The sequence below is a fragment of the Miniopterus schreibersii genome (genome assembly GCF_964146895.1).
Source record: "Miniopterus schreibersii genome assembly, chromosome: 3".
NCBI lineage: Eukaryota > Metazoa > Chordata > Mammalia > Chiroptera > Miniopteridae > Miniopterus > Miniopterus schreibersii.
Genome location: NC_138103.1, coordinates 2,185,880 through 2,204,446, shown reverse-complemented (window position 1 = coordinate 2,204,446; position 18,567 = coordinate 2,185,880). Strand labels below are relative to the sequence as shown.

Genomic DNA, 18,567 nt, shown 5'->3' with positions numbered 1-18,567 from the left:
CCTTTAATGATTTTTCTTGTTAATGACCAATTTTTCTGCTTGATTTTTTTTTTTAAATATATCTTTATTGATTTCTGAGAGAGGAAAGGAGAGGGAGAGAGAGAGGTAGAAGCATCAATGATGAGAGAGTCATTGATTGAGCCCGCAACCCGGGCATGTGCCCTGACCGGGAATCGAACCCCGATCGCCTGGATCCTAGGTCGATGCTCAACCTCTGAGCCACGCCCGGCTGGGCTGATTCTTTTTTTTTTTTTTAAATATATCTTTAATGACTTCAGAGGGAGGAAAGAAGAGGGAGAGATAGAAACATCAGTGATGAGAGTCACTGATTGGCTGCTTCCTGCATGCCCCCTACAGGAGACTGAGCCCGCAACCTGGGCAGGTGCCCTGACTGGGAATCAAACCTCGATCTCCTGGATCATAGGTTGATGCGCAACCGCTGAGCCACACCACCCGGGCTGCTTGCCATTTCTAACAGGCTTGGCCCGGTCTGCTGGAAAGTCTGGTGCCCTCCCTGCACTCGCCTGGGGTACTGTGCACAGCCTGCAAGGGCAGAGAGCAAAGGCGGCTACTTACCTCGGCGCACAGTATGAGGGCTGGCGCCAGCGGAGCCCTGTGCAGGGCTGACGGAGAGCTGATGGGAACCGGCAGGGCTCTGCCCCTGGCTCTGGGCACTGGCCCCCTGCATGCTGTTCCTCCCCGGTGCCAGCGTGGGCACAGCTCCGGCAGCAGAGTCCTTGGACTTGGGAGGACTGACGGGAGAAGAAGCCCAGTTAGGGGGCAGGAGTGCCCAGCAGGAAAACAAAGCACGCTAAAACATGTAAGGTTCCAACCAGCGTTTCACCTCAGCAGGCAGGAGGTGATCTGAAATTTTAAACAGTTTACACCGAGCCTAGAAAGCTAACATTTATTTGGTGCCACAGAAGACTATGTATTTTATGAGACTCGCTGCATCAAACTGTCTTCCAACTACTGTCACTTAAGTATCACGATAGAGACCATTTCACAGCAACCAACAGGAATTTCAAGTTCTAGTTTGCTTGTGCTTAAATTGGGCAACATTAAAAAACGTGGAAGGCCTTTTGGACTTCAAAATAATGCGATTTTAACATACATGCTATATAAAACTAAGCAAAAGCTACGGCCAAACAGCAAGGCTCTAAAAGATAAAGTGCTCAGCTATCATCAATACTGTGGATGGGGAAAGAGGACCCCTGAGAAGCGGAGCGACAGATCCACGTTCAGAGCTGGCGGCAGGGGTGGAAGTCAGAAGTAGGCTCCCTATGTCCCGGCTCAGAAATTCTCCTTATACTAAACCTTACAGCTACATTTTGTCAAGGTCACCAAAGAGTGAATGTACACAAAAACCTCTAAAATGTAAAAGCAAAAGAGCAAACTGATGACTGATATTCCATAGTAAGGACTCATTGTCGTCTTAATATATTTAGCCTTGATTAAACCAATGGAATGCTACAGTAAATAAAAACGAGTGAGTTCACTAATACATTTTTCTCAAACAAAAATAATTAAACCAAAACAAATACATGTAAGGAGCAGCAATGACGGACAAGCCAACGTGGAGCTTATGATGTGCATAAGGAGCCCTAGAAATTTGAAGATACTTATTTTTAACCAAAAAGAGAACCTCCCCAAATTACGTAAGCAGAAAAAAGTTCAGGAATGCACAGAGCTTTATGAGTTTCTTATATCTTAAGTAGCATCACACATCACGAGGCACTTCCCACCCCCAAGAAGATAAGCGAGAGCTCTTCCCAAGCAAATTCGTCTCCAGGTGGGAAAGGTTCCCCTGTAAACAAACAGGCCGTGCTTGTTGCATGAATTTATCTTCCCTTCTATATGTTCGCTTGGTGCTTTACAGGTGGCCAAAGTACAGCAAATGAGAGGATGTTAGCACACTGCTCATCTTCTATAGCTGCTGCCTGGTCTGAACCACCTCAGATGCCACATGAAGAGTGGCCTCTGGTGGTCACCTGCCCAGGTCAGTGTGAAAAACTAAATTCATGCAAATTAAATAAAACTCTCAAGTTCAAAGGTCCTTTTCCTTGGAGTTGCTATATATTTGTAGTCCACTCCAGGTGACTAAGCAAAAGCAACGGAAGAGCCTTTTAAGAAAATCTATCATCATATTTTATACCTTATACTCACGTATCAACTCCCTACAAGACTGAAAGCTAGGGAAGTGGGCGGAATCTTAGTCACCTAGTGTGCCTAGTACAGTGTCTGGCACATACTACTTGGTACTGTTATTCAGTCAGCCTGACTGGATGATGGATGGATGGGTGGGTGGGTGGACGGATGGATGAGTGAATGGATGGATGGGTGAGTGAATGGGTGGGTGGAAGGATGGGTAGAAGGGTGGGTGGGTGGGTGGGTAGAAGGGTGGATGGGTGGGTGGGTGAATGGATGATGGATGGATGGATGAGTGGATGGATGGATGGATGGATGATGATGGATGGATGGATGATGGATGGATGATGATGGATGGGTGGATGATGGATGGATGATGATGGATGGATGGATGATGATGGATGGATGGATGGATGGATGATGGATGGATGATGGATGGATGGATGGATGGATGATGATGGATGGATGGATGGATGGATGGATGGATGGATGATGGATGGATGGATGGATGGATGATGATGGATGGATGGATGGATGGATGATGGATGGATGATGGATGGATGGATGGATGGATGATGATGGATGGATGGATGGATGGATGGATGGATGGATGGATGGATGATGGATGGATGGATGGATGGATGATGATGATGGATGGATGGGTAGATGATGATGGATGGATGATGATGGATCGATGGGTGGATGATGATGGATGGATGGGTGGGTGAATGGACGATGATGGATGGCTGGGTGAATAAATGAATGCCAGGAATATTATAACCTAACTAACTTGTTACACTAAAATTTTTACTACTTAGCATATTAGGTGACAATAAGCAAATGGTACACAAACACTGAGAACACATCAAACAGGTAAAGAACTTTACAATACTGCTAGCCACCTTCTGGCTTCCAGCTCCCAGCACCAAAGCCGACCCATCAAGAATGCAAACAAAGGTGCGTTCGCTAACAGGAAAGGACCAAGCAATTCAGTCTTTTTTCCATCCCTTGCTCACCAGAGGAATGAAGGCAAATAAGTAGTACTGCATGCAGGTGATTCTCAGGACATGGACGCTGGGCCTGCAGGCCAGCAGCACCCTGCATGAAGGCCATGTCGCCCAGCACCCACTGCCAGCAAGAGCCAGCCTCCTTACCTGCTGTCGCCTGGGCTCGGCCCCTGCTCCAGGGCGCCCACAGAGGAGGGAACAGGCCCACCCCCTGCGCTGCTCTCAGCCCTAGAGCCCTGGGAAGGGGGCTCTGGGCCCGCTGGAGCCAAGGTGCTGCCATCAGTGGGCGGGAGTGGCGGCTGGAAAGCAGGGGCTACGTGCTTTCTATTTAGGGTGCCACCCCGCCGGTAGGCCTGGAAGTCCATAAGCTTCACACCAAAGCTACACAGAGAGAAGAAACAGTCAACACACCATGCGAGCCATCCAGACACAGAAGCCCATTGGTCCACGCGTGTTAAAACCCACACACGGTACAGCCACCCAAGTTGCCCAGCATGCAGTGAAGCGGCAAGAACCAGATGGGTGGCCACCCCTATTGCGGAGGCAAGCAACCAACTTGGCTTTATTCCCAAGAGAGCCAGGGGGCCTGGTCCTGAGCAGTGTCCTCCTCAATGGCCTGAGCAGCTGACACACATGGGTAGGCCACACCGTGAGTGCGTCCATCACCTGAGCCTGTTTAAGTACCCATTACCACATACAAGCCCATCATCTCAAATCTGAGTGTCAGGGCACACGGGTAAGCTGAGCGCGGAGCCCACCAGAGGCTACCTCCTCCTGGCACAGATGCGGGGTCTGTGTGTGAAAGGACCCATCTGAAAGCATCAGAATGAAAAACGGTCGCTTTGGGGCAAGATATGGTGGTTGGAGGACAGGGTCAGAGGAAGCCTCACTGTCACTTAAGCCCACTGGTGTATAAACTTTATGGCTGCCTGAGCTTGTGTTTCTGGGGGGAGAATCCCCCAGGCAGATGACTGGGGACTGTAGACTGTGCTGACTAGACCCTAACACTGCACTCTGTAACTTAAACAGCTGAAGGCAGGTTTGCTGCGGCAGTCTGTCATTGGGAAGCATCACTGGGTATGTGAATGGAAAACGTCTACACAATGAACGTGACTGCAGAGGGACAGACTAAAGAAAGAAAAACACTTTCCTTTGCAATGAGTTAAAAAAAAGCGAAACAAAAAACCCCCAAACCTCTCTATAAGACTGGATCACTAAAACAAGAGCTTGTGTTTAGTTTTCATGTAAAACTACTGTGAACAACAGCATCACATGTAACACACTGGATAGGCTGGCACAGGAGACAAAAGCCACACTGGTCTTAGTGACTTCTGGAAACCCTACACGTGACCCATGGAGTCTCATACGGACACAAGCTGGCTCACTCTAAGTTCTTCAAGAATCAAAATATGGAGGCTCCTCAGCTGAGCATCAGATGCAGTGGTTGACTTCCACTGAGGGGCCAAGTTATACCACAAATATGCCTCTTTTAAACACCAAATCACACAGCTCACTGCAAGAGGTGGGTTGTCATCACCTCCACTCTTGGACACAAGTTCATAATATTTAACTTTTTTTCTTATTCCCTCTGCCCTCTGGTCAAGTACATTTCGGTGAATCTGTAATGGGAAGATGCCAGTGCCGTGTGGGTGCCACAGACCCACCGGCACAGCGTGAACGCACACAGCACACCTGTGGACAGAAAAGCTGTGTGCCTACTCTACGGCCAGAGCAGGTCTCAATGCCCAGAGCCAAGTTCCCGAAACCACCAGACTCTAGCGTTCCGCTCCATGGCGGGCCACTCCTGGCACAGGGCCACCGAGGCAGTACCCGATGAAAGGTTTACCAAGGCCCATCTGAAAGCCGTGGGCTCTAAACACACCTCTCCTTCTTCACCAAGTCCCCTTCCATCACCGCCATGCTGGCAGGGCGCTTCCTTTCCAGGGTCCCCGAGTCAGAGTCATTTCCAGTGTGGGATGAGTGGTTGGAGTTTGGGGGAGCAAGAGGTACGAATGCTTCCGATACATTGAATTCCACCTCTGCAAGGAGGAAAAGGAACACATGAGTAGGAGACACGGGGCAGGGCGGAGACTCCGCCGGAAGAGGGGTTCCCCTCAGTCCGCCGGCCCTCGTTACTTCCCGGGTAGAAGCTGCAGACCCCCTCATCTTCTAAAGGGTGGCTTATTAACGGGGAGGGGCTACGAAGAGCCGGAGATAGGGGAGATGGTACACGGCTCCTCTGTTGTCTTTTTTGTAAACACACACACATGAACATGACAAAAGGACAAGGGTTACTTATTTGAATCATAAAAAGTGGATGTTATTCAGTCTGAGGTAAAACAGAAATAAAAGGCAACATTAACCCCACACTGCCTCAAGCAGCTTTGCATGACTCTTTCTCAAAGGGAACCTTGGGCACAGTACCAAGTGGAACCTCAGGTCTCGAACTTCATCTGTTCTGGAAGGTGGTTCAAAACCAAAGCATTTTTCCCGTTCAAAATAATGCAGCCCGGCCGGCGTGGCTTAGCGGTTGAGCATCGACCTGGGATCCAGGAGATCGGGGTTCGATTCCCAGTACACCAGTTGGGGGTGTACAGGAGGCAGCTGATCAATGACTCTTATCACTGATGTTTCTATCTCTCTCTCTCCCCCTCCTTTCCTCTCTCTGAAATCAATAAGGATATGTTTTAAAAAAGTAAAATAACATAAACTGAATTAACCCGTTCCAGACCCCCAAATGACTGTTTTAAACTTTCTTATATACAATACACGTCTAATGTACTGTTTACTCTACAAACACTTCAAAAACAAAAAGAACATGAAACATAAATGAGAATTTAACATAAAGGAAATAAAATGCACAGTAAAAAAATGAAAATTTAATAAGCAGCAACAAAAGCAAAAAAACCGCAAAAATACTCACAGCACAATTTCCTCATGTTAATGTGAGGTTTAGCAATAACCTGACTCACACTCGCACTCTCTCTCCTTGGTTTGTGGCCTGAGAGACGTGTGACTAATCACACAGCTGTCAGCATGAAGGAGCTGTCAGGCTGAGAAGCAAAATGCTTGAGGTGGGAGATGTTCGAGAAATGAGGTCTGACTGCATTCATTCATTCACTCATCACACATTTACTGAGCAAGTATAGGAGTGAGGTATGAGTCCTGAAGGTGGTGAAGAAAAGACAAGTGTGGCCCTGGCGTCAAGGAGCTCACACTCCAGGGAAATGACAGTGGGGCTGCTCTGGGCAAAGCAGGGACGGGAGGTCCAGACTTGGACCAACCTTCCAACACTTGCCCAACAAGTACCAGAGCCTCTAAGGATCTCAGGGCTGTAACAAACGTAATTTGCAAACTGATGGACTACAGCAGGGGTGGGGAATGCCCGGCCCGCAGGCCGTATTTGGTCTGGCCCAACCAAGGTATTGCAAGCAGGACTGGAAATTCAATATATCTAGGAGCTTTTTCCATAGTTAATATTTAAGTTGATAATTTTGTATGGCGCTCAAATGATGTTATAAATATCTAAATGCCCTTGGCAGAAAGAAGGCTCCCCACGCTTGGCCTACAAGATGAGCTCTGAATTCTCCGACAGCCAGCTCAGACCTTCAGAAACGGGCCCCCAAAACCTTTCCTGCTTTGTCTCCACCTCTGCACAAATCCAGCCGCCTGCTTGGAGAAACACAAAGCCTGCGTCGAGGAGGAAACTCTTGCCTGCTCAGTGTGGCCTTTCCCATCAAGCAGTCCTTAGTCCCGTTCCCAACATCTGAGTTTGTGAAATCACTGTTCGTCCACCTATCCTAATTTGCCATGCATCACAATTTCTCTGTTTATGCACCTCTTCCAGTGGTACAGTTCCTCCAGAGAAGACAGCAAACACATGGCACCCAGAGGTATTCAGTATACACTGAAAATGAATGGCTGGTGTGAAGTGAAACAAAGTAAAATACAAATAATGTGGTCACCATGATGTCAAAATACAAATGCACATCAACGGTCTGGAAAAAAATGTGAGAGAGACACCAACTGCGCAGTCGTGAAGTGAGTACCGGCACATCTCCTCCTTTGGAAAGAAGTTTACCCTGTTACACTACTGTCATGTTGCTCTAGCAGCCAGTGAAGCAGCAAAGCAGCTTACCTCCAGGAAAGAACCAGTCGGCATGCTGGATGATGGGCTCGATCACCGCGACCACGTGCACGGAGGTGGCGGCTGCCATCTCAGCCAGCGTCCTGCAAGAGCACACAGAGTTCACATACTTCCCAAGCAGCTCTAGTTCCCGCTGGCTGGCTCAGGGCATTCAGTTACTTTCAAAGGATGAAATACTTGAGAATAATGCAGAAGTTAATCCACAAGGCCCTCCCTGTGTGTGTAGGATCCCCCCGACTCAGTCTGCACGGAGACACCCACATGGCTCGGGAGCCTGTGGTCGTGCATCAATGCTGGTCCAACATTGGCTGGGACAGGGCTACACTTCCCACCAGGATGGTGTTACCCACGGTAGTGACCACCGAGACCCAATGTCACATGCAACAATCCCAACTGTGATAGAACGAAGAACACGGACTGTGACAGCGTCCCTTTGTCATGTCAGAAAACCAGAGCCCTCATTTACACGTATTACGAAGTTGTTATATGTATGAACTGGTCTCAAGATGCAAGTTCACTAGCTGAAAGTGTCTAGATGCCAGGGCCAAAAGAAACTAAATGGGAATCATCATCCCTGCTGTCCAGCCTATACCCCAGTTTGGGGTCAGAAGTCATGAAAGCAAACAAGGTGCAAAGGCCAAACATTCATTGATGGCCCACCGTGTGCCAGGGCTTCTGGTTCTTTACCTCGTTTAAGTCATTTTTTTCAACACGGGACTGTTATGTTTTACTACATCATGTTAGTTTATTTTATCAAAGATGCTGTACTCCCAAGAAGCTGGGTCCCAGGTCTGGCTGCCCCAAACCTATTATCACTCTGACCTCTCTTCCCCCCTGGGAAGAGTATTTTCACTCCAATTTCCAACCAAGCCAACGTTCCAGCTCCTTTCAAATTCTAGCTTACAAGGCAAGCTCTGCCTGCCAGTCTCCTTCAACGGGGACTCGGATGGCACATGCCCCAGGATACCACTGGCTAGAGAGTGGCTGCTGCCTGCGCACTGATCCACAGGACTCTACTTATTCCGGGTGTTTCCAGAGCAACTCCTTCCTACTTTGTAAACTGTCATTAGTTTAAGGAGCTTTCTGACATACAGAAGTTTCTAGCTATTACAGCCAAATCTATCAATTTTTGAATTTGTTTCTTACACTGCTTTTGTTTGAAGAATTCTTCTATCTCAAAAGCTAATAAATATTTACCTTTATGGCAACACTTTTTGCATTTAACTCTATGCTCTACCTGGAACTTATCTGCTATAAGATACAATGTATGTAGTTAACTTTATGTACGTACTTGTCTTTCACTTTGCTTTATATCAGACCTTCACAAATAATCTTATAAACACTTTCTGAAATAAGACAGCGCACACACGAGTAAATGAGCGAATGAAAGAAACAAAGGCTTGGATTCTGAAAGTCACTGCACTTAGTTGTTGCTGTTAATCCTCACCTGAGGACTTTTTTCCATTGATTTTTTTACAGTGGAAGAGAGGGAGGGAAAGAGAAACATCGATGTGAAAGAGGCATACTGACTGGTTGCCTCCTGCAGGTGCCCCGGCCGGGGACAGGGATTGAGCCTGCAACTGAGGCACATGCCCTTGGCCGGAATCAAACCCGGGACCCTTCAATCTGTGGGCTGACGCTCTAAGCACTGAGCAACTTGGGTTGGCTAGGGTGTCACTGCATTTTTTAATGCAAACTTGAACCACCTGTGATTTTATGAAGCTGAGCAGCAGTGATGGGAGGCAGGGAAGGGTGGTAAAGCTTAGGGACACAGACTGTACCAGCATCTGGACTCCACCATTTCCCTGTTGCGCAACCTTAACCAAAGTACTTGTCCTCTCTAAGCTTCAGACGCATCTGTAAAAACAAGTACAGTAGTACTCACTTCAAAGGTTCCCTGAAGATTAAGTTAGGCCTAGTAGTGCCACCACCAGAGTGAGCACCAACACTAGCGATTTCCGGAAGCTTTCTAAGCCATCCCCACGTCCCTTCCCTTACTCAATCCATGCTTCTCAGTGCCAGCAAAACTGCCTTTCTAAACGCAATCTGATCAAGTCATTCTGCTTAGAACTCTCATGCCCACCCTCCCCACATGACCCATAAAGTAAGTTCCAAACACCCCAGCAAGATATGCGAGGCCCTGGCTTCACTAACCTCAGTCACAGTCTTGTGCCCCCGGTGCTCATTATACAAAAGCACACAACACCCCTACACGAGAGACCTGGCACTTTCACGCCTGCAACACCTTTGCTCCTTTGGGTCCCATCTATAGGGAGCTATTTATCCAGGTTCAGCTCCAGTGCCTGCCACTTCCTGTGCAGAGCTCTCCCTGAACTTCTCAGCCTGAATCACGTCCCTCCAAGAAGCACCAGTGCCATCATACTTGGTAATGTCTGTAGTAATCTGCACACACAGGTGTGCGGGGAGCTTATCCCTGTAGCGCAGCTACTCATCTACCCAACTGCCTGGGAGCGGGGCCCTCTGAGGACTGGGACGATGTCTCCCACATCGTGTGTGGCCAGATCTGGGACAGGGCCCAGCTCACAGCAGGGTTTCAAGAATGTCAGCTACATGGAAAGATCAACTTCAGAACACACATAAGTTCATCTGACACTGGAATGTGTGTCTCCCTGCCAGGTGAAAAGAAATGAAAATAATATGATATGGGGAAAGGTTACTTACCCTTCATTTTTGGCCCATAACAAGTTAGGGCCTAATACAATGGCAATGTTGCTGGGAGTCATTTTATTAATGTCGCTGGTCTGAGCAAGCTTTGCAAGGAACTTGATTAAATACCTATGGAACAAAAGAAAAGGGGAAGAGCATCTACTCTGAAATGTTTGCAGGAATATTATCATCCAGCCCAGGTTCCCAGGCCCAGGTTGCTCAGGATGCGACTAACTCAGAATCTAACTCAGGTTAAACATTTTATACATTTTTCCGTGTTCTTTGTTTCAGAGAACAGAGAAAGTTAGGGCTTGGAGAGGAAAGCAGCTCAAAGGTCAGCCTCAGTGACTCAACCTCTATTTGCTGTACATTTCTAATCCATGTCTCTTTTATATGCTACCTATCTATTCTACCCCTAAATAAATCACAGTGTGACTCACAGTGGGCTCAATATACACATAGTAAAAACAAACTCAGTAAAACAAAAACAGCAGCACAAACAAACATAGTGAAGACAGAAGTGTAGGTATATTGCTTAAAAGAAACTGTATTTGAAAATGCTTCATGTTGTAATTATAAAAGTATCCAATTTATCATATAAATGTACTCTCTGGAACTAAAAAATAAAAATAATTAAGAATAACCCAGCCCAGCCTGCATGGCTCAGCAGGTGAGCATCAACCTATGATCCAGGAGATCGCAGTTCGATTCCCAGTCAGAGCACATGCCCTGACTAGGATGTGGGCTCGATCCCCAGTGGGGGGGAGCATGCAGAAGGCAGCCGATCAATGACTGACTCTCTCATCATTGATGTTTCTATGTCTCCCTCTCCCTACCTCTCTGAAACAAAGATATAGTTAATTAAGAAGAAAAAGAATAACTCAACTATTTACCAATAGGGGGCTAGTCAGATAAATGACAATACATCCACACAATGGAGCACTATGACGCCATGAAAAATTACTATGTACTGATGTGGAAAAATCTCCAAGATGTATATTAAGCAAAAAAAAGCAAGGAAGAGAATGACGTATACAATATATGCTATCATTCGGTTTTGAAAAAAAGTGGGGGCTATGAGAGAAAAATATATGTACATATGTATGCATGTACCTGCTTACACATGCACCGACTCTCACTGAGAGGCTATGTGAGAAACCAAAACCAGTGTTTGTCTCAGGAGGGGAACGAGGTGGCTGAGGGATAGGAACAAAGACAGATTTTTCAATGTATACTTTCTGAATCCTGAACCACGGAAATGTACTCCTTACGCAACAGACAATTGGCAAAAATTATGAAGAGTAAAATAAAAGGCCAGATCCCAAAGTACCAAGAACCAGGACTCAGTTCCTACCATCAGACACTGAAATGTTAAGAGTATCTGCAACACCAAGCTGGATGTGCTACATGAGACAGTGGGAGACGTTACAAAGACAGACATTCTCAGAAGGCAAGGGTGAGACTTATGGTACAGAAAGGGACCATTTCATCAGCTTAGCGGCAGAGCCCAGGACTGAACAACAGGTTAGGTTATGTGCCAGGCATTTCACCAGCAAAGTCTGTGCCATTTGGACCATGTCCTCTGACAAAATAGTATTTGATTTTAAACAACTTCATTGCTAACGGCCACCCTTTCCCCTTCTCTCCATGCTTCTTTGAGGCCACATTTTAAGTTAGAAGGAAAATAGAGGTTAAATTCCAGAAATTTATCCTATGGTAAATTTTGTTAGAAACATAGTTATTCCATAAAGTAATATACAATGTCCATTTCTTGAAATTTTACTTAGGATGATATATGTTCTATTTAAAATTAATGATGTAGCATATTTGAAAGATATTATGGAAAGTAAAGCTATTGATTAATTTTTACTTTTTACATACAATTTAGTCTCCAAATCCCACATACAGTCAACCAAACTTTTCACAGACTTTTCGCCAGTGGCAACACTGGTGGAACGACGGGGCAGCTTACTTACGAATGCCGCATGCTTCGGGGACCACAGTAACATACTGTCAGATTCCCTTTTCCAGCATGCCTGTGTGTGTGAGCCTGCTCAAATTAAACTGCCCCTCTGCTGAGGTTAAACCTATTTCACTCTCGTGCCACGGTAGCTTGCTGGCTTTATTCACAGTGTGTCAATCATACATACCTAAAGTTAACAAAATTGTGCGGTGGCAACTTCTGACATATCCGCCATAAATCTTGAAGTTTTTTGTCTTGATCCTGCACACTAAGAAAAAAATTCAATCCATAACCACGTTTAAAACTCATATTAGTAATCCTGTGTTCATACCCAACATTAACAGTGATGGCTCCATTGACGGAGAGAGCAAATAGATTTGGAGTCAAATACCAACAACTTAACTGAGCAGTTCACTAACCTTCCCAAGACTCTCTCCTGCTGTGCAAAACTGGAGTAGAAGGCTGAATCTGCCACGTGACTGTGAGGTTTCAGAGGTATAACTATGTGCAACCGCCTAGACCAACCAGAGACTGGCACACAGGAGGCAAGGCACCACTGAAAACTGTCTAGGGCATATGTGTCCAGGGAGGGCTTCATGGAGCCCAGATCTCATCCTAAAGGGGGTGTGGCACAGGTGGGCCCCACACTCCCAGATCCCGGCTTCCCCTCAATCCTGCTCCAAGGCTCAAGGCCACTTCGACTGTGAAGCAATCACAGGAGCGCTCCTGCTATACAACTCAATGTGAAAACTTTCACAGACACAAAAGGGCCAGACTGCAGCATGCAGAGCAGCGCCCACTCTGCTCACCAGCAGGAGACAGCATCAGAAGTTATCAATACGCCCTGGAACTTAAAACGTCCTCCACAGCTGAGCCAGTCTGGAGAGTTTATGGGCACAGATTAAACTCCAGAGGTCAGTCAATGTATCACTGGGATGGACTGGAGGCCTGTGTTGATAATTCTCAGGCACACAATCAACACACCAAAAGACACCTTGAGAAGGTCATTTCCTCACAAGGATGAGTGTGAGAGTCTCAGAGCAGACAGAACAGCCAAGGTTCAGGAGGCTGAAGCAGCTACCCAATAAAAGAAACCCTTGAGCTCTCCCTACCTGGCAGTGTCAGGTTCCGTTATCCAGTCCCACAAACAGATGCTCACATCAGGCTGAGCCCCATGGGGGTTCCAAGGAGACAACCATGACTAAGGACGCTCTGACTTTAAAATTCTCACCATCTACCAGAGACAAAGTCTCACTCCACAGAGACAGAGAGGAAACAAGCTCAAATGTAAATACCTGGTGAAAGTGACTAGGGGTGATCTCATATCCCCTGAACTGTAACTGATCAGGGCAAATGGCTTATTTCTAAGGGAGCAGTGACAGTGTCTGAGGATAGGGGAAGGAGACAGAAGGGGAGGGGAGGAATTAGGCAACTTTAAGAGGAATGGATGTGAGAACAGGAGGCAGGCTGGCCAGCCAGGAGAAGTCTCTAGGACTTTTCAAAGAAGTCTGCTCTGCTTAAGACCTGGGGATAGAGGGACAAGATGAAGAATGGGGAGCACGGTCTTTGGGTCATGCAGTTTCCTCATCTGTAGAACGACCACAGCAACAACGTCTGCTGTTCAGGTTATTAGCTATGGATTACAGGGACAACAGGCATAAGACCAGCACAGTACTCAGAGCACAGTAAATGCCCAGTCAGCATTCACGATTACTACAAACATGTCAGCATTATATCGCACACCTGTTTCCACACAGCTAATGTGCCGGCACAACACTTGTCCCGTGACAAGACCTTCTTCAATGTAAAGGGGGTTTAATGGGTCAGCTGATCCATCATGTGGGAACTACTGCATGTCTTCACCACTTAAATGACACACATTTAAAAGCCAACACATAAGTGGTGACCTCCCTGAACTAATACAATACTCAGTATCCTCACCCTGAACGTCAGAACCGAGGCACAGAGTACTTAACAAATATGCTATTTTAATGTTCCTTTCTCATCCAGGAGAGTAAGACGACTTACGCATGGGACAAATGTTACATCACCTCCTTTAGCTTTTGAAACTCATTGTTCCCTAAACTTACCTGGCAACTTGTGTCCATTCTTCATACAGATGAAAGGTCATCAAGGGTTCGGGCAGCTCCCGTAAGTAGGACTTCAAAGCACCTGAAATCAGGAACACTTCCTTTGAGGATGAAGGGGAGCTGGGACTCCCAAGATATACTATTTTGCAAACTGAAATGATCTCAATTACGACCTTCCAAATACATAGAACAAATCATGACTCAGTGGGAGTGAAAATAAAATGCTCCTAAAACAACTTCTGTCCCTTGCAACAGACAGGGCGGGGCAAAAGCAGGTTTATTAGTTGCTCATATGAAAAATAATACAATAATTAATAAATAACACAGTAGACTGTTTCGCCTCCTCACAACTGTAAACCTACTTGTGCCCCACCCTGTACACTGAGAGATCAACAGAAAATCAAACCAGCTTCCAAGTCACCTTCTCAACAGACATCACTTTCCGCTGGTCAGGATGCTGGAGGTGGAAGACGGGAAGGAAATATACGCACATCTCCAAATATATAGACTATAAGCCACTTTCACCTTTACGTAATCATCAGGGAAAAAACGAACAGGAATAGAAAAGGTTTCTGTGTGTGTGTGTGTATCCACTTTTCCCGTTTTGTCACTTAAGCCTAGAAGGAGACCACTTCACGTAAAACTAGAATCAACCCTGGTAAATGGGGATCTAAGGCAGGACTTACCCACCACCTGGAGTGCACTCCCCAGAGCTCACCTGCTACAGCATGGGGGTCTGAATAAAACTCATCCAGGTGGGAAGTAGAGCAGTCTAAAGCAGCTTTCAGCTTCTTTAACCTGGAGGCCCCTGCTGCAATTCGGAAAAGGCCCTAGAGACAATGAGAAGCCATTAGCATCAAGTCCACGTTGTGAGCCTGACACTGGGAAGCCTGAGAAAGGTGTGGAAGTGCCCCCGCCCAGCCCCAAGGCCAACACACCTCATCTGCAAGAGTGGTCACACTACCTACCCAGTGGCCTTTGCCCCACCTCATTGCTAAGGTGCCCATTAGAAATCCACTTAAAAGCAATATTTTATACTTCCACAAGGGTGATACTATAGATTTTTTAAATTTAGGAGTATTTTTAAATGGACGCAAGAAAAATTGTTATCCTCAACTGCTAGTCTCTTTCACTGCCTTAAATATTACTTAGACGGAAAAACACACGAAGGGCCAATAAGCAAGGCAGGACCATGATGACATGGGCCAGGAGTTATATAAGGCTTGGGTTTTAAGCAAAAGTAACCTAGTCCAGGTTTCTCAACTTCAGCAGTACTGACAGTTGGGCCGGATGATTCTGTGCTGCGGGCCCATCCTGTGCACTGTAGACTGTTAAGCAGCGTCCCTGGTCTCCACTCTCTGATGACAGTGCCAACTCCCCTCGCCTCACCAAGTTGTGACAATCAAAACTGTCTCTAGACTTTGCCAAATGTCTCCTGAGGGGGAGAGTTGGCCCTGGAGAGTTAGCACTGATCTAGGCTATTAGAAGTTGGGTTCCCGTCCTTTGGGGAATAGGTGGTAACTGGGCCAAACACAGTGAGTGCCCCTGGGGTGTTGCTGATTACAGGGATATTCATTTTGTGAGACTTTATCAAGCTGTTCACTTACGATGCATACACTTTCTGTATGTCCATTTCACTTCAGTAAAGTTTTTGGAAGGAAAACAGACGTGTTTTGATTCTGGCTCGGCCACACGTGAACTCCCTGTGCACTGAATTCCTATCTACACAAGAGGGGCCAAGAGACTGGCCCTGCTGGGTTCAAGGGGTTTCTTGGGAAAATAAAGGATATAAACGTGCCCCTGCCCCTGGCCACACGAATGTAACACGCACTATAAAAACTGAAGCTCGCAGAGGCTCTGGTCCCTCTGAGGGCCCTGACACTCTCACAGCACAGCCAGAGGCTGAATGGAACAATCAGACAGGGCAAAAGCTGCAGGGAGGGGCAGTAAGAGCTGTCCATGGAAAGGGCAGCCCATTCACTGTGTCTGTGATGGTGAGGTGGGTAACGTTGGAGGCTGCTGTGCCACACGCCTCCTCCCCAGCAGGGCGGTGTGGCACCGTAGGTGTGGCCCGGAGGCTGGCCACTTACCTCCTCCTTCATGCCCGTCTCCAGTAGCAGCATCACACAGGCCTCGATGGGCAGCGCGATCTCACGGCCACTCCGCTTCAGGTGCTCCTCCAATGCAGTCCCAAAGGCCGGCTTCTCCGCCCACTTATCTAGAGCAGCAAACCGTCAGTAAGACCCGACACCCCAGTCGCACCACCCACGTCCTGCCTCCCCCAAGTTGCCACAGGGGTGGTTTTTAGCAGACTGGCAGCTGGGGCTTTGGGATAGGGGCACATCTGTTCCACTCACATCTGTTGTCTCTCACTTATTAGAGCATAAAAATGCAACAGGCTGGAAGGGGATTTGTGGGGCAGAAGCCTGGAACTGCCTATGTGGCATTCAGTGGCAAGTGCCTGGGAGAGGAGAAAGGCACTCCCACACCCAGCTCCATGTCTACACTGACACACAACAGGTGGGCAGCATTGGCTAGAACGAGGATTCATAGAACACACCGTTTTCACAAAAAAGAAATTTATTCTAGCCATGAGTTAAAAAAAAAAAAAGGCACCAGCTTCATCTAGAAGACAAGAAATCGACTGAAAAAGGAATGACGTCTTAAAATTTTAAACACTAGCCACGCATCATCATACAGGACTGGAGAGGCCAGCGTAAACGCAGGTACAGCAACCCCGTGACGGGCAGTGCTTCCCAACACCGTAGCCAACAGCCCAAACCCACCGGTAGGAAAGAACGCGGCACCTGCAGCCCCACAGCGGTGAGGCCCGAAGCTGTGCCGATAGCACAAAGGCAATTTTTACATTATTTCAGGTCACAGGCTCTGCTTCGGACCACGAGGCAGCACAGCAGAAACACATACAGTCAAGCAGGAAAACAGACACGAGACTTTAGGAAGGGCTGCAGTAAGTCAGCCTGGAAGAGTGGTTGGGTGTGGCCTGTGGGTGCGGGACCTAGTGCTGTATGAGCGGCATGGAGGGAAATCAGCTGGGAGACCTACCCTGAGGAGCACTCAGTTCTCCCAGTGACAGGGAGGGCGCCCACCCTTCTCCTACCGCCAACAGGCACTTGCCCTCCAGCCACTATGCTGTTCTTATCTTGGACCAAGGCCCGCAGTGCTCTGTCTCCTCTTGCGCTCACCACAGGTAAGCGCAGGTACAGGCTCATCGCATGAGCCACACGTAGGGGAGGGAAAAGAGTGAGACCCCACCCACAAACCCATGGACCTAAGCACCTGTGAGAAGCGGGCAGGGGCTGAAGAGCAAGGTGAAGGAGGGGCAGTGGAGAGGACCAGTGAGCAGCCACTCTGAGAAGTGCCGGGAGCCCTGTCTCTGGTGCGCCCCAGCCAGTGGAATTCCTAAGAAAGCAAGCAGCAGGGGCCTGGCCTTCTCAGACACAGCTCTGGGACGGCCCCGTAGAGGCCAGCTCTTACTTTGAATACTTTGTCGCTTTTATCTAAAGCCATGATTCTTGACTCAGGCAGAGCTCGGCCACCTGACCCTTCCCTGGGGGGACACATCAGAATCACCCAGGGAAGTGGGCCAATGGCACCTGCTATCACCTCCATTGCTGCCCGCCCTGCGAGGCTGAGAGGCAGCACGCTCCGAGCTCTAGGGCAACTTTCTAGTAAACTCTGTGTACTCCCCACCCTGCTGACATGGAAGCACCACTACCCTAGACAGCTCCTGGGGCAAACTCCACCACAGTTGCTGGCCTCTCAAACAACACACCTACTATGTGCCTGGCCCTGCACAGCACCCGTGCTCACAGAGCCTCCCACCCTCACTGAAGAAAATACAGGACATACATGTGAACACACACCAGCACGAACAAGACAAGACATGTTTGCTGTCAGGGCAGAAAGACAGTGTAGATAAGTGTCACAAGCCCAGTGTCTACAGGGGTGAGGTGGGCCCCACCCTGTCGGGGCTCAATCAGGGAGGAAGCACAGGGTCTCCCGAAAGGCCGCAGCTGCCCCTCGGAGCCACACGGATGCTGCAACATGGGAAAGCAAACCTTGGGTCACAAAGCTTCTGAACTTCCAAGGGAAGCCAGAAGTTAGGATTGTTATGGGAAAGAGTCTGGTATTTAAATGATGGAACTAGTTAAAAAAATTTTTTTAATGAAATGTGGCAGTCTGCAACTTCCGGTGTAGACCACGAATGCAAGAGCAATTCAGGAGATGGGGTTCACTGTTGGCTTCAGTGGGCAGAGAAGGCGTCTTGAAGAAGAGCTTGTGGGGTCTCAGAAGACAGACAAGATTAAATAGACAGAGAAGACAGGCTGAGAAAGACCAGGAGCTTGACTCTGGGGATTCACAAGTCATCCCACGGCTCATGCACAAGGCAACAAGGGCACAGAGCAAGAGCAACAGTGGGAGTGGAGAGGAAGGCACCGCGAAGGCAACAGCTAGAGCTGACCGCGGGGACGAGAGGAGGAGGTGCTCCCACGACCTCAAGCGGGACTGCCTGGAGTGACTGGG

The 18,567-nt window shown here is 47.9% G+C and overlaps 1 protein-coding gene across 9 annotated transcripts in view; it reads right to left on the bottom strand.

Moving 5' to 3' along the window:
• The window catches only part of ARHGAP17 (Rho GTPase activating protein 17), an 81,915-nt gene that overhangs the window by 13,045 nt on the left and 50,303 nt on the right, over positions 1-18,567 (bottom strand). For 5 of the 9 annotated variants that reach the window (XR_013998509.1, XM_081133145.1, XM_081133144.1 and 2 more), the window contains 9 exons: positions 16,113-16,240; positions 14,741-14,852; positions 14,023-14,104; positions 12,120-12,200; positions 9,985-10,098; positions 7,294-7,385; positions 5,038-5,194; positions 3,303-3,536; positions 577-752 (listed from right to left, as the gene is read on the bottom strand). Coding sequence is in view for 7 of the 9 variants with exons in the window: in XM_081133145.1 (XP_080989271.1) it covers positions 577-752; positions 3,303-3,536; positions 5,038-5,194; positions 7,294-7,385; positions 9,985-10,098; positions 12,120-12,200; positions 14,023-14,104; positions 14,741-14,852; positions 16,113-16,240 (1,176 nt within the window). In the remaining 2 variants the exon portion in view is untranslated. The remainder of the gene's footprint in view (positions 1-576; positions 753-3,302; positions 3,537-5,037; positions 5,195-7,293; positions 7,386-9,984; positions 10,099-12,119; positions 12,201-14,022; positions 14,105-14,740; positions 14,853-16,112; positions 16,241-18,567) is intronic. The other 4 variants (XR_013998508.1, XM_081133147.1, XM_081133148.1 and 1 more) reach the window with 1 other exon arrangement.